The 12,385-nt window shown below is 38.3% G+C and overlaps 1 protein-coding gene across 1 annotated transcript; it reads left to right on the top strand.

Annotated features, from left to right (window-relative positions):
* Positions 1-4,316: 4,316 nt before the first annotated feature.
* Positions 4,317-10,610, top strand: LOC149402404 (secreted RxLR effector protein 161-like). Its single transcript, XM_089608363.1, has 4 exons — positions 4,317-4,494; positions 4,594-4,772; positions 9,920-9,985; positions 10,464-10,610. Exons 1-4 carry the CDS (start codon positions 4,317-4,319, stop codon positions 10,608-10,610), a joined length of 570 nt encoding a protein of 189 aa, XP_089464489.1.
* The last annotated feature ends 1,775 nt before the right edge of the window (positions 10,611-12,385 follow it).

The raw sequence follows: 12,385 nt of genomic DNA, 5'->3' as shown, positions 1-12,385 counted from the left end.
GGAATTTAAAGTTATGATTTGTGATTTGAGATGAGTTTGTTTGTTTTGAGTTTGGTTAGCTCGATTTTTTGAGGTTGAGATGTGAATTTATTGACAAGTTTGGAATTTTTTGACAAGTTGAGAATCGTGTTAGTGGTTCATTTTCGGATTTTAAGTTTCGAGTCGGGAGTTGGATGTTATGAATTGATCGCGATGTTCGTTTTCTGAATTTCACAGCTCAGTACAGATCAAGTTGAGACAAGCGAGAGCCGGCGGAACCGAACGCGTCGAAGCCGGAAAAGTAGAAAATTCATAAAAAAGAATGTTAAAGCTCGATCTCACTCGTGAGTCGTTTATCGCTGTATAGCGTTAGACTCGAGTTATTATCAGTAATTTGAGATCGTATTCAAGAATTGTTAATTCATTTAGAATACTCGGTTGTATGGTTTCAGATTATTTAATTATTTAAGACTCATCAAAATAATGATTTGGATTTTATTTCGTACTCATTCTCTGGTACGAATTCGTACCAATCTTGAATAAGTTTAAATTCCGAAAAGCCGGGAAATAAGTGAATTAAAATCTCGAACCCCTGAACCGACTCGCAGTGAATCCTGATAACAAACCTTAAGCTTGTCATCACCTCCCGAATCATTGACTAATGAGATTTCAACTTTGGGTTTTAGTTTCTCGACGCTTCAGAACGTGTTAACGCTCCAGGACGTCTAGAGTCGCGAGAATCGTGAAAAGCAAGGAAACTCCGGAAGTCAACAAATTTCCAGTCCATCTTTTCCGGGTAAGTGTGGAGACATAAGTCAACTACTTACGAGGGGAATAATCCTGTTTACGTGCATTTACGTGTTAATAATAATATAGAGTAGGAAAAGCCTTAAAAGACACAAACACTAAAGATTAAGGCTTCGACCACTCTTTTTGGAAAATTTAGTTGGGTTTATACCCATAGGTTCAAATGCTAACTTGAACCAGCCACGTTGTTACTTTGTAGTAGTTAGATCCCTCTGCTAACCATAGAGTTTAGCTAGATCTGAGGTGACGGGAGAGCTTGTTGGACTCTCGGATTCGAGCCGATGGTAGAAGTACCGGGAGTCATATCCCGAGTCTTCAACTTAAAACATTAACGAGCATAAAAGGGAAATGATAATTCTTTCAGGATTTAACCCGAGTCGATCTCATGTAGGTAGCATAGGTGAGTACTCTGAGTTCTGCAGAGTACCCGAACCTTAAAGAATTGATGTGTCGATGGTACCAAAAGGAAATGAACCCTGACGGGCTATGAGGGTCTGGGGGATGGCGTTGAGTACTCATATCTCGGGGAGTCGACCAAGAGTCGTACCCGACTTTGTTGCCAAGCTATGAAGGCATGAAGAATTCACCTTGACGGGCTATGTGGGCCTGGGGGTTGCGCCGACGTCGAATGAAGTGGTACCATTAGTGGATCCCAGATGGACGTTAAAACTCTTAGGCCGCCGGACGACTGCTACTCGAAGTCTAAGGCTGATCTCTTGTCGTCTAAAGGTTATAGCGGGGGATGTGTGTAACCTTAAAGATGACAATTACTAGTTAGAGTGTGCACACATTAGTCTTGCTCTAGAAGTTGTTAGATTTGCATCAATGCATTCTTATGTGCTTGTTTGCACGTCACATGTTATCACATGGCATTAGTCGCTTTATTTTCTAAGTTAGACTCCCAATTACTGAGTCAATCGACTCATAGTTTATGACCCTTGATAATGTAGAGAAGGACAATGCGCCGATGTGAACAATGAAGTTGAAGATGAAGACGAGACATATATCTCTTGACCTTTGGGCTAATGGGAACTCACCCGCGTTCAAACTCATCTATAATAATATCTATATTTTGTTGAACCCCTTTTGTAAACTATTCTCCCCAAACAATCCCTTGTATATATACTTAAAATTCGGGAGCTTGTGTATTAATAAGAGTCGTTATAAGGCTCTAATTCCTAAAGTTAAAATGCGAAAAATTTACCCAGCTTTTTATATAACCCCTTATAACAGTTATATATCATCGTAATATGTTTAATATAAGTGTCATGAGTATTATGGTCATTTATTTCTGATTCTGTTGATATGAGATATATTGTTATATATATTGATGTTGAGACTTGTGACGTAACCCACCGTCGCGGCTCGTGAACCGCCGATGAGAGGTCGTGAGTCGTGATAGCATTCATAGCTATGAGATGAATTGAGATATCGAGTATTACATGCTCAAGCCAAAGCGAGACAACTTGGTCCGACCTTGGGTCTAACCGGTTGAGGCTTTAAATCGTTGTCCAAAAACGAGCGACAATAATGGTTTATATATTTTAACTCATGAATTAAATTGTTCATATGATGTTGAAATGTTTAAAATAGCTAAACCCACATCTAATAAATGAATTAAAGTGTCTAGTGATGAACAAACATATTTATGGCACTTGAGAATTCGTCATATTAATATAAAGAGGTTAGAGAGGTTATCAAGGCTTGGACCATTGAAACACCTTCAAGTGAACTCTACCTGTTTCTGAATCTTGTATTGAAGGAAAGATGACCAAGATATCTTTTACTGGAAAAGAATTAAGAGCCACCGAACCACTGCACCTAGTTCACTCTGGTGTCTGCGGACCTATGAGTGAAGTTGCGAGAGGCCGTTATGAATACTTCGTCACTTTCACTTACGATTATTCTAGATATGGTTTCATTTACCTAATGCATCAAAACTATGAAACTTTTGATGAGTTTAAAGAAAACCAATTAGGTAAGACTATTAAGACCTTTCTATTTGATTGGGGACGCGAGTTCTTAGAACTATGTGTACCGATTATTTGTTGGAACATGAAATTGTGTCACAACTATCGGCTCCTGGTAACCCATAACAAAATGGAGTTGCTAAAAGGAGAAATATAACTCTATTTCACATGGTTAGATCCATGATTAGCTACTATTCACTTTCTACATCTTTCTGGGGTTAAAAACTACAATGTATATCTTGAATCAAGTTCCATCAATATCAGTATCCAAAACACCCAAGGAATTGTGGAAAATAGCTTATTCTTGCTTACGTCATTTTCGTGTATGGGGTTGCCTTGCTCATGTCTTGAAAAAGAGATCGAGTAAGCTGGAATCAAGAACAAATGTATGTTTCTTCGTTGCATATCCGGAAGGGACTAAAGGGGGTGTATTTTATGTTCCTAAAGATAGGAAAACTTTGGTTTATACTCATGCTACTTTTTTTGAAGATGATAATATACAATATTTTAAACCTCGTAGTAAAATATTACTTGAGGAAACGATAAGACCTACCCCAACGATAAACACTGAAAGGGTACCATCTCTACCTATAACAGTCGTGAGGGTGGGAGATGAAGAAGATAACACAAACACTCGTCCAAGTGTTTTGTAGCCTCGTCGTAGTTGGAGGGTCTCTACGGAGCCTAACCGATATCTTGGCTTTGAAGCAAACGTCATTGCATTAGATGCGAACGACGACCACTCGATGTCAAACAATGATGCTATGGTCGACTAGACAAAGATAAATGGCTGGCTGGCATGAATCAAGAGGTAGAGTCTATGCACTCGAACTCAGTCTGGACTCTAGTAGATGCACTTGAACAAATTAGACCGATTGGGTGCAAATGGATCTACAAGAGAAAGAAAGGAGCTGATGGACAAATTGAAACTTTTAAGGCTAGACTTGTGGCTAAGGGTTTTACCCACAGAGAAGGAATTGACTATGACGAAACTTTCTCTCCTATAGCCATGTTTAAATCTATCAGAATTCTCTTGGCCATTGCTACTCATTACAATTATGAGATCAGGCAAATTGAAGTACAAACATCATTCTTGAATGGCTATCTGGAAGAAGAAATCTACATGGCTCAACCAGACGGATTCATACAAAAGGGTCAAGAGCACAAGGTTTGCAAATTATTGAAATTCATTTATGGACTCATGCAAGCTTCTCGATCTTGGAACCAAAGGTTTGACGTGGTTATCAAGACATACGGTTTCAAACAAAATCTTTATGAGCCTTGTGTGTACAAATACTCAAAAGATGTAGTTGTGGTTTTCTTAGTGCTTTATGTCGATGACATGCTACTCATAGGAAGCAACATACCATTGCTATCTAAAATAAAAGCATGGCTGGCAAAGCAATTCCAGATGAAAGACTTAGGAAATGCCGCTTATGTTATGGGAATCCAAATCATTCGTGATAGGAAGAACAAAGTACTAGCTCTAGCTCAAGCTACTTATATTGATAAGTTATTTGCTCGTTTTTTGATGCAAATGCTCATGGCGCACTGTTACCAATGCGTTCAGGGTTATTCATGTCTAAAGAGCAATGTTCCAAGACACTGCAAGAAGAAGAGGATATGAGACGAGTACCAAATGCTTCGGCTGTTGGGAGCCTCATGTATGCTATGTTGTGTACAAGGTCTGGAATATGCTATGTTGTGGGCTTAGTTAGTAGATACCCGTCGAACCCAGGTCTTTATCAATGGACAATTGTTAAACACATATTGAAATATCTAAAGAGAGCTGGGGATATGATGCTAATACACGCAAGTGAGATCTTGGTGGTATAAGGATACACTAACTCTGATTTCCAAGCAGACTGTGACATGTTGAAGTCTCCATCTAGGTCAGTGTTCACTCTCAACGGAGGAGCGATTTTTTGGAGAAGCATTAAGCAATCCAGTATCGCAGACTCCACAATTGAAGTTAAACATATTGCGGCCTCCGAGGCAGTCAAAGAGGTTGTTTGGGTAAAAAAAATTCTTGGCCGGACTAGATGTGGTTCCTAACATGAGTGAACCTATTCAACTCCGCTATGATAACACTGGAGCCATATTAAACTCAAAGGAACCTTGTAGCCATAAGAGTGGAAAGCATATAGAACAAAAATATCACCTTATAAGGGATATTGTTCATAGAGGAGACGTGGCTATCATGATGATCTCGACCTAAGATTACATCGCGGATTCGATGACAAATGGGCTTCCTGAGCGTGCTTCACTAAACACATTGAAGGGATGGGGTCTTAGGAATATGCCAAATCTTCTCTAGGTCAAAGTGGGAGATTGTTAGGGATTCTCGCTCACGAGAAGATTTATTTGTAATTTTCTAGACGTTGAAATTATCAATAAAACCGAGTAATGACATTTTTACCTACATAAATTGAAAACGTGATTTCTATTTTAGATTTATAAACATTCATAATATCCTTTGTCTCCATATTAAACTAAATTACATGCTGGGCATCTAAGTTCGGGCGGTAAACTAAAACTTGGTCGATGATTGATCACTTGGTGGGAGCATTTTGCACTTTTGGTAAGTATACGACTAGGGCAGACTTTGGTTATTGATGATTCAATTAAGTACCATTACGACACACTAACTAGGGTCTCTATGATGGTGACAGTGAGACTTAAACTAAATCCTGAAATGGTCATAGACTTCTGAGTTGTATTCCCAAGTTCTTTGACTCATTCGTTACTAGCTACTTGTAGATGCCAGAATACTGATGTCTTGGGAATTCGGGATATGATCTGAGCGAAAAATGATTCACAAATATGGAATCCAGCCTTCCTGAAAGAAGGTGAATATTCGCTCACCTAAGGGTTGATTCCAGAACTGATAGATTGCATGCACTTTCGTAATAAGTACGTACAAAAGAATCTTTCGATGAGGAAGCAACGATGCTTAGGGATCAAATGTATAAATAAAGGTATAACCAAATAATTGATCTTTCTCGATACGGGACTTGGAGGATTAGGATCATGAACTGGCTATATCAATGGACACTCATACGATGAGTAAAATATAATTCTAGTAACAAGAAGAGTGCAGTCTTGGCCCATGACTAAAATATATTCCGCTATACCTTTCTTGATACATATGAGCACTAAGCATCGTTGCTTCCCAGCGAAAGATTCTTTCGTACGTACTTACTACAAAAGTGTGCGCAATCAATCGGTTATGGAATCGAGCATTATGTAATTGAATATTGACCTTCTTTCAGAAAGGCTGGATTCCGTATTTGTGAATCGCTTTCCGCTCAGATCATATCCCGAGCTCCCAAAAGACTTAAGTATTTAGCCATCTTAAACTAGTCATTAACGAATGAGTCAAAGAACTCGGTAATACAACCTAGAAGTCCGTGACCACTTCAGAATTTAGATTAAGTCTCAACCAATTAGTGTGTTGTAACGGTACTTACAAGACACATCAACAACCAAAGTCTGTACAGGTCGTACGCATACCGAATTTGTAGAATGATCCCCCAAGTGATCAACCTTTCACTTATGGTCCCCATATCTGACTTTAGATCCAACTATTTAGGCATGGATCAATCACCGACCATGTTTTAGCTCACCACCCGAACTTATATGCCCGACATGTAATTCAGTGTAATACGAAGGCTATAGATGATAGTTGTTATTCATGCTAACTAGAAAACAAATCACTAATCAATAATTCGAATTAAGTAAATTTTCTATTATATTCAGTAATAATTCATGTTTATTCTATAATCTTCAGTGGACAAAATACCTAACAAATCGACCTCGCATGGCGAATGGAGATATGAGGGAGCACCTCAACGCACAAAGAAGTTCAAGAGAAGGAGACCCAAGACAAAGGTTGATTCCCAAAGGGGGATTCCATAGGCCCCGACCAACGAGAACCCTCCAATGAGCGCGAGGGCAAGCGCACCAGCTCCCGAAAGAGGAGAGGCAATGGGGGCCCCACCGATGATCCACCACCTGCGACTTGCAGATGAATTCAAAATATACTCTACCTTTACCCCGCTAAACTCATGGCGTGGGACAATCCTTGAACTGAAGCGCGATAAATTTCTCGACCCTTAACTTATGAAGGCTGACCCCAAGCGTGACCAAGAAAAGTATTGTGCGTTCCACAGATATCGTGGACACACGACCTCCAAATGCATACATCTGAAAAACCAAATCAAGAATCTCATTCGACGAGGAGAACTAAAGCAGATTTTCATACAAATGGTCAACAATAATGACACTTCAAAAGGTCAACATACTGACACCGCCACGCGACAGACACCATGGATCGACAAACAAATAGGGACCCTGTTGGAAAATAAGGTGGTATTAGATGCGAAGAATCGCTTTAATAAAAATTGATGGGTAAATTACTTCCATAAAGGGTTAATTACGAGTCCCATGTATTGAACACAAACGATCGTTTCAATACTTCTTATTGGGTAACTAATATCTTAACCATATAATATGTTTACAAATGCAAAATAGAAGAATAAACGAAGAATCACTAATCTTTAAATTAAACAATAATTACCAGAAAACTCAAAATTATTCAACAACAAGAGATCTAATATCTGGGCAAACAAAGTCAACACAATACTATAAGTGGATTTCGTGTTACATACCTTTCGGCTCAATTACAGATCCTCCACGCTCCTAGATTTTTGGATCTCCTTGCTTCTTGCGTTAGGCTTTCAGTGATCTTCAGATCTCGACTGATTCTTGCTCATTGGATATTCGATTCCACAGTTGCTCGTGTTGATCGATACCGTACTTTACCAAGATGTAATCTATGGAAAGATAGACACCAAGGTCTGGGAGAATCTATGATGTCTGGTTATGGGGCATTGAGAGTTGGAGACTCTATAGTTCTTCTAGGTATCTTCCGAAGGTACTGAATTGACCAGTGCACTTCTAGAGACAAGATAAGAACAAACCACTTAACCTCTTATGTCTCGGAGTCACTACGTATAAATTGCATCGTGCTTACCTTAATCCTGAAATGAGACATGCCATTTCACACCTTACGTATTCTCATTTGAGAAAGTCAGAGTTCGGACTCACTATGTGATTCCGAACAAGGCCTATTGGTGAAGTACTAAGTTGTGAGAATGTCATGAGTAACTTTGTGAAGTTCTCATAGATATGGAATTCATGTACAAGATTGCTGAAATGAATGTATATCACATCATGCTTTGTTCCTTGGAGTGTGAATAAATGAACTGGCCAGTGTCCAAATTGAGTCTTGACTCTTTTGGATGAAACAATGTGACTTGTTAGCTCCTCGTCAATACATTGTTTCTAACTTATTCACAAGCGACAAAGGAGTTGAGGAAATAAAAGCTAGAACGGTAAAATGGTAATTTTGTAAATCCCGACTAGCTGATTATATTCATGAAGGGTAAACACTGATAATATTCTGTGGATCCTCTCATTACAATTAGGTTGAATTCTTGAGTAGAAAATAAATTCATTTGAACCGAGAGATTTTCAGTGTCAACTCTTTAGTGGAGTCAGTTGACATTAAGCTAAACTTGGAAAAGGTTTGTGAACTTTTGAGTCCAAGTGTTTAGCTCAAGCTTTGTTCATTTGGATCCATGAGGTCACTGTCACGAATCACATCGAGTAGGAATAGTTAAACTAGAAGCTAAGTCAAAACAAAAACGAGACAAGTTTTACGAAAATTGTCGAAAGGGTAATTTTGTCTTTTTGCACATGGCATGAAATGGATGTCAATAAATTTTTTGACAATGTCATATGATGACATATTATATCACTCGGTCATAACATGTTTATGTGGCCTTGTGAATTAATTTCATTTCATAGAATTTTATTTGAAAATTCTTAATGAGCTTTTCTTATGTTGTCATGAACAAGTGAAGAAAATCTAGAAATGCCTTCTAGAAGGCCTTCTTGGCCGTCCAACCTAAAGGAGAAATAGGGAGATTTTTTTGCGCATAAATGTATCGAGATACTTGCCAAAAGAAAAAGAGGAAACAAATTTCCTCTATGAGGAAACAAGTATTTCGGCCAAGACAAGTCAAAGGGGAAGCAAGAATAAAAGAGGAAACAAATCCAAGGTGTCATGAAGGCACATGTTGGCCGTGTTACTTGGATAGAAATGGGAAATAAAGGGTTGCTCATGATAGCTTGGAAAATAAGAGGAAACTGCTTCTTTCCAAGGCCAACCCTTCTCCTATAAATAGGACTCCCATTCCCCTCATTTTATTCATTCCACATAAGTTAGAGATTGAGAGCTTCTCTCTCTAGACCTTGTGGTGGCCGATCCTCTCTCTCTCTCTCTAGTTAATTTTCGGTTTTTATTTTGGCACCTAGGTCTACATTTGACCTAGTGTTTTAGCTCTTCGACTTTGAGACTTGTTCTTGAGTCGTAGTGTTTAAAAGTGCCCACACACTAATTCCTTTTTATCTTGAGTGATTTAGTGATAGAAACTTTCGTGGTTGCTCGAGTTAACGAGGAAAGGAAAAGAGACGTGCTGCGAGGGGAGACGAACGTTTTCAACCTTCCGAAGGCTCATCAACGTTCAAGCTTCTAAAAGGTTAGTAATCTTTTATGCTCATAATATTTTTTATTTACATGTGCTTGCTCTTTGTCTAGGTTAGTAAAAACTGTTTTGCTTGAAAAAGAAAATATTTAAAATTCCGCCGCTTAACGAAGCGTTAAACTTTTTCGTAAACCCTAGATCGATTCCAACAATAGCCACTTCAATTTATTAGACCACGTCATTTTTGTGGCTATTTACCTAAGTTTACAAAATGTTGGCCATATAGCAATTTCAAACGTTTTAGTTGGCTATTTACCTAATTTTTTGATAATATAATTGATATATTATTTGTTTCTTAAAATAAGATATTATATTATAAATAGAATAGTAGAGACTATCTCCATAATACTATCATTAATAATTACTATATTAAATACTCACCAAATCGGATCATATATAATATATAATAGAATTAAAGACATTTTTGGCCCCTCGTGTTTGACCTCTTTAACAACTTGGTCCCTGATTAAAAAAACATGCAGTCTTGGCCCATTATGTCAAGCCAATTTTCATATTTGGTACTTCTGTTTATTTTTTCGTCAAAATTGGCAGATACTCATCACGTGCAACTCACGTGTGCGAATTGTGGAGGGTAATCATCGTTTTGCCCTTACATTGGTTTGTAGAATAATGTTCGATATGGGTTTGATGACAAAAATAGAACAAAATAATATACTGCATGAATATATAAATTAATAGAACAAAAATAGAACAAAAAAATAGAAATTATATCTGGTAAATATAATGTCCCCAAATCGAAAGTCCGACCTAGAAAACCATTTGAGAGAGAAGTGCGATTCGTGACTCAGCGGATCGGAGGAATAGGTGACCAAGCGTGGAAGATCGATGGAGTCGAGTCAAAGTTCATCGTCGCGGAGGAATTTGCGCACGCAAGGCAACAACACCGGCAAGTGAGCGTTGTGGACGAGTTCCGTCGTGTACATGTGGTCATATCGGAGTTGAGTATACTTCATGGACATCGGAAAATCCTGGGCGAAAGTTTTATGGGTGTCCTTATTATAAGGTATGGATTTATTCTGCATTTAATTTCAAGTTTGAGATTTTTCAATGTTTGAATTGGTGAACTTTATACCAGGAGAAAAATAGATGTGGGTTTATTGAGTGGGTCGACCCTCCTATTTGTGCTAGATCGAAAATGATTATTCCCGGCCTTTTGAAGAGGATAAATTCGCAAGAAAAGAGGTCCCGGAGTTTGCCGATGTGCTACAAGAAGATCAAGTAGAAGCAGTCGAAGAACAATTAAGAGCAATAGAAGCACAATTACAAGCAATTCAAGAACATTTACTATCAATCCAAGAAAAGAATGAACTCAAACTCATGAAGCGAATGATTATGCTCATTTTATTGACTGTGTTTGTGTTGTTGATTAAGTGACTTTGGTAACTTAGCTTGGTTATGCAACTTATCTTTGGTTATGTAACTTATCTTTGAGCAGGTCTTCTTTTGTAACTTATTTTGGTTATGTAAGTGTTTTCAAGACTGTAGGGTATGGTTATGTAAGTGTTTCCAATACTGAAGTCTATGAGCAGGTCTTATTTTGTACTTTGAGCAGTTCTTGGTTAGACTAATTAGCACTTGTAGAGTAACAAAATTGAACAACATGATAGCTAAATTTGAACAATGTAATTCCAATGTAATGCCAAAATATGAGACAAAATTGTAACATTCCATTTCCAGTAATTTATGCCATATAATATGAGACAAATTATGATACTTCTACATCTGTTTTAAAGTTCCAAAATATGTCAAGCTTGATTGTACTTTTAGGTTGCCACAAGTTTTTAGCCTTTTTTTACAACATATACAAGCTTGATTATAATCAAAGCAGTAAACCAAAAAAGGTGTTCAAAATAAGGACTTCAGACATGCTTAATCTAAGTCCTAAAAATAGCATCTAATCGTCTCTGAATAAACCCCGCGGTTGCATCACGTCGTTCCTTGTGTTTTGACTCATGAACCGCGGACTTCTCTGTTTTCATTCAAAATGAGCCGTGTCAGTCCTTTTCTCAAATATCACAACAACTTTTAAAATTGTAAACATGCCCTTGTTGGCTGGATTGGTTTTGATCCTCGAGTTGCTTGTGATCCTCTACGTGCTTTTGATGGGTGAGCTGGTTGAGATGGTTGAGAAGCCATAGGTTGCTGATTGGATTGACTGGGTGGTTGGGATGGTTGAGAAGCCATAGGTGGCTGGTTGGATTGACTGGGTGGTTGGGATGGTTGAGAAGCCATAGGTGGCTGGTTGGATTGACTAGGTTGTTGTGACCTTCGTCCTCGACGTGATGGGCCTTCTCGTTGTCCATTTCCATGTCTCTGAATAAACCAATAATGTCGGATTATAACAAGATATATAATAAGTAATGATATAACAAGAAACCTACAACTACGTTACCTCATTTTCTTTCTGTCTTCTAAAACAGGTTTTCACATTGTGTCCCAGTTGACCGCATTGAGTGCACTTTTGCTGAACATATTTCCTCGTCATCTTTGTTCCATGCCTAGGGACCAACTCGTCATATTAAAGTCGACGAAGCTTCTTTGGCCTTCCTGGTTTGACGCTGTTTGGAGGCATTGCCAGTGGTGGTTGTCCAGTACGTGGCCACAGCTTTAGAGGGTTTATTGGCTTAATATGATGAACATATGTGCTCTCGTAACAAGGTTTCTTGTACCAATGGGAGACATATTTCAAAGGATCTTCCTCTCGATGCCAGATGCAACTGATTGCATGCGAACAAGGAATGCCTGCATAGAATTAGAGACAAACTTAGTTAACATTGCAAAGAGTAAGACTGTTTAAACTGAACATATTACAGTAAAGGAACATATTACATGAGCATGAATGTGTAGACAGATTCATGGCGTACATGGTTCCATACATGTTTGGGACTTGGTAATCTGAATCACCAGCCCAATATGGAATATTCTCAGATGATAGAATTTTTTTTGCTTCGAGGATCTTGAAAATTCTAGGTCCAAGCTCCAACAGTGAGAATATTG

This window comes from Urtica dioica, chromosome 3 (assembly GCF_054948205.1).
Source record: "Urtica dioica subsp. dioica isolate 48M chromosome 3, U.dioica_male_clone48M_v1_H2, whole genome shotgun sequence".
Lineage (NCBI taxonomy): Eukaryota > Viridiplantae > Streptophyta > Magnoliopsida > Rosales > Urticaceae > Urtica > Urtica dioica.
This window is presented reverse-complemented; position numbering and strand designations above follow the sequence as displayed.

Coding starts and splice junctions, on each gene's coding strand:
- LOC149402404 (XM_089608363.1), top strand. CDS start 4,317: ATGCGTTCAGGGTTATTCATGTCTAAAGAGCAATGTTCCAAGACACTG. Junction 4,495..4,593: donor TAGATACCCGTCGAACCCAG/GTCTTTATCAAT, acceptor TGGTGGTATAAG/GATACACTAACTCTGATTTC. Junction 4,773..9,919: donor CAGTCAAAGAGGTTGTTTGG/GTAAAAAAAATT, acceptor CAAAATTGGCAG/ATACTCATCACGTGCAACTC.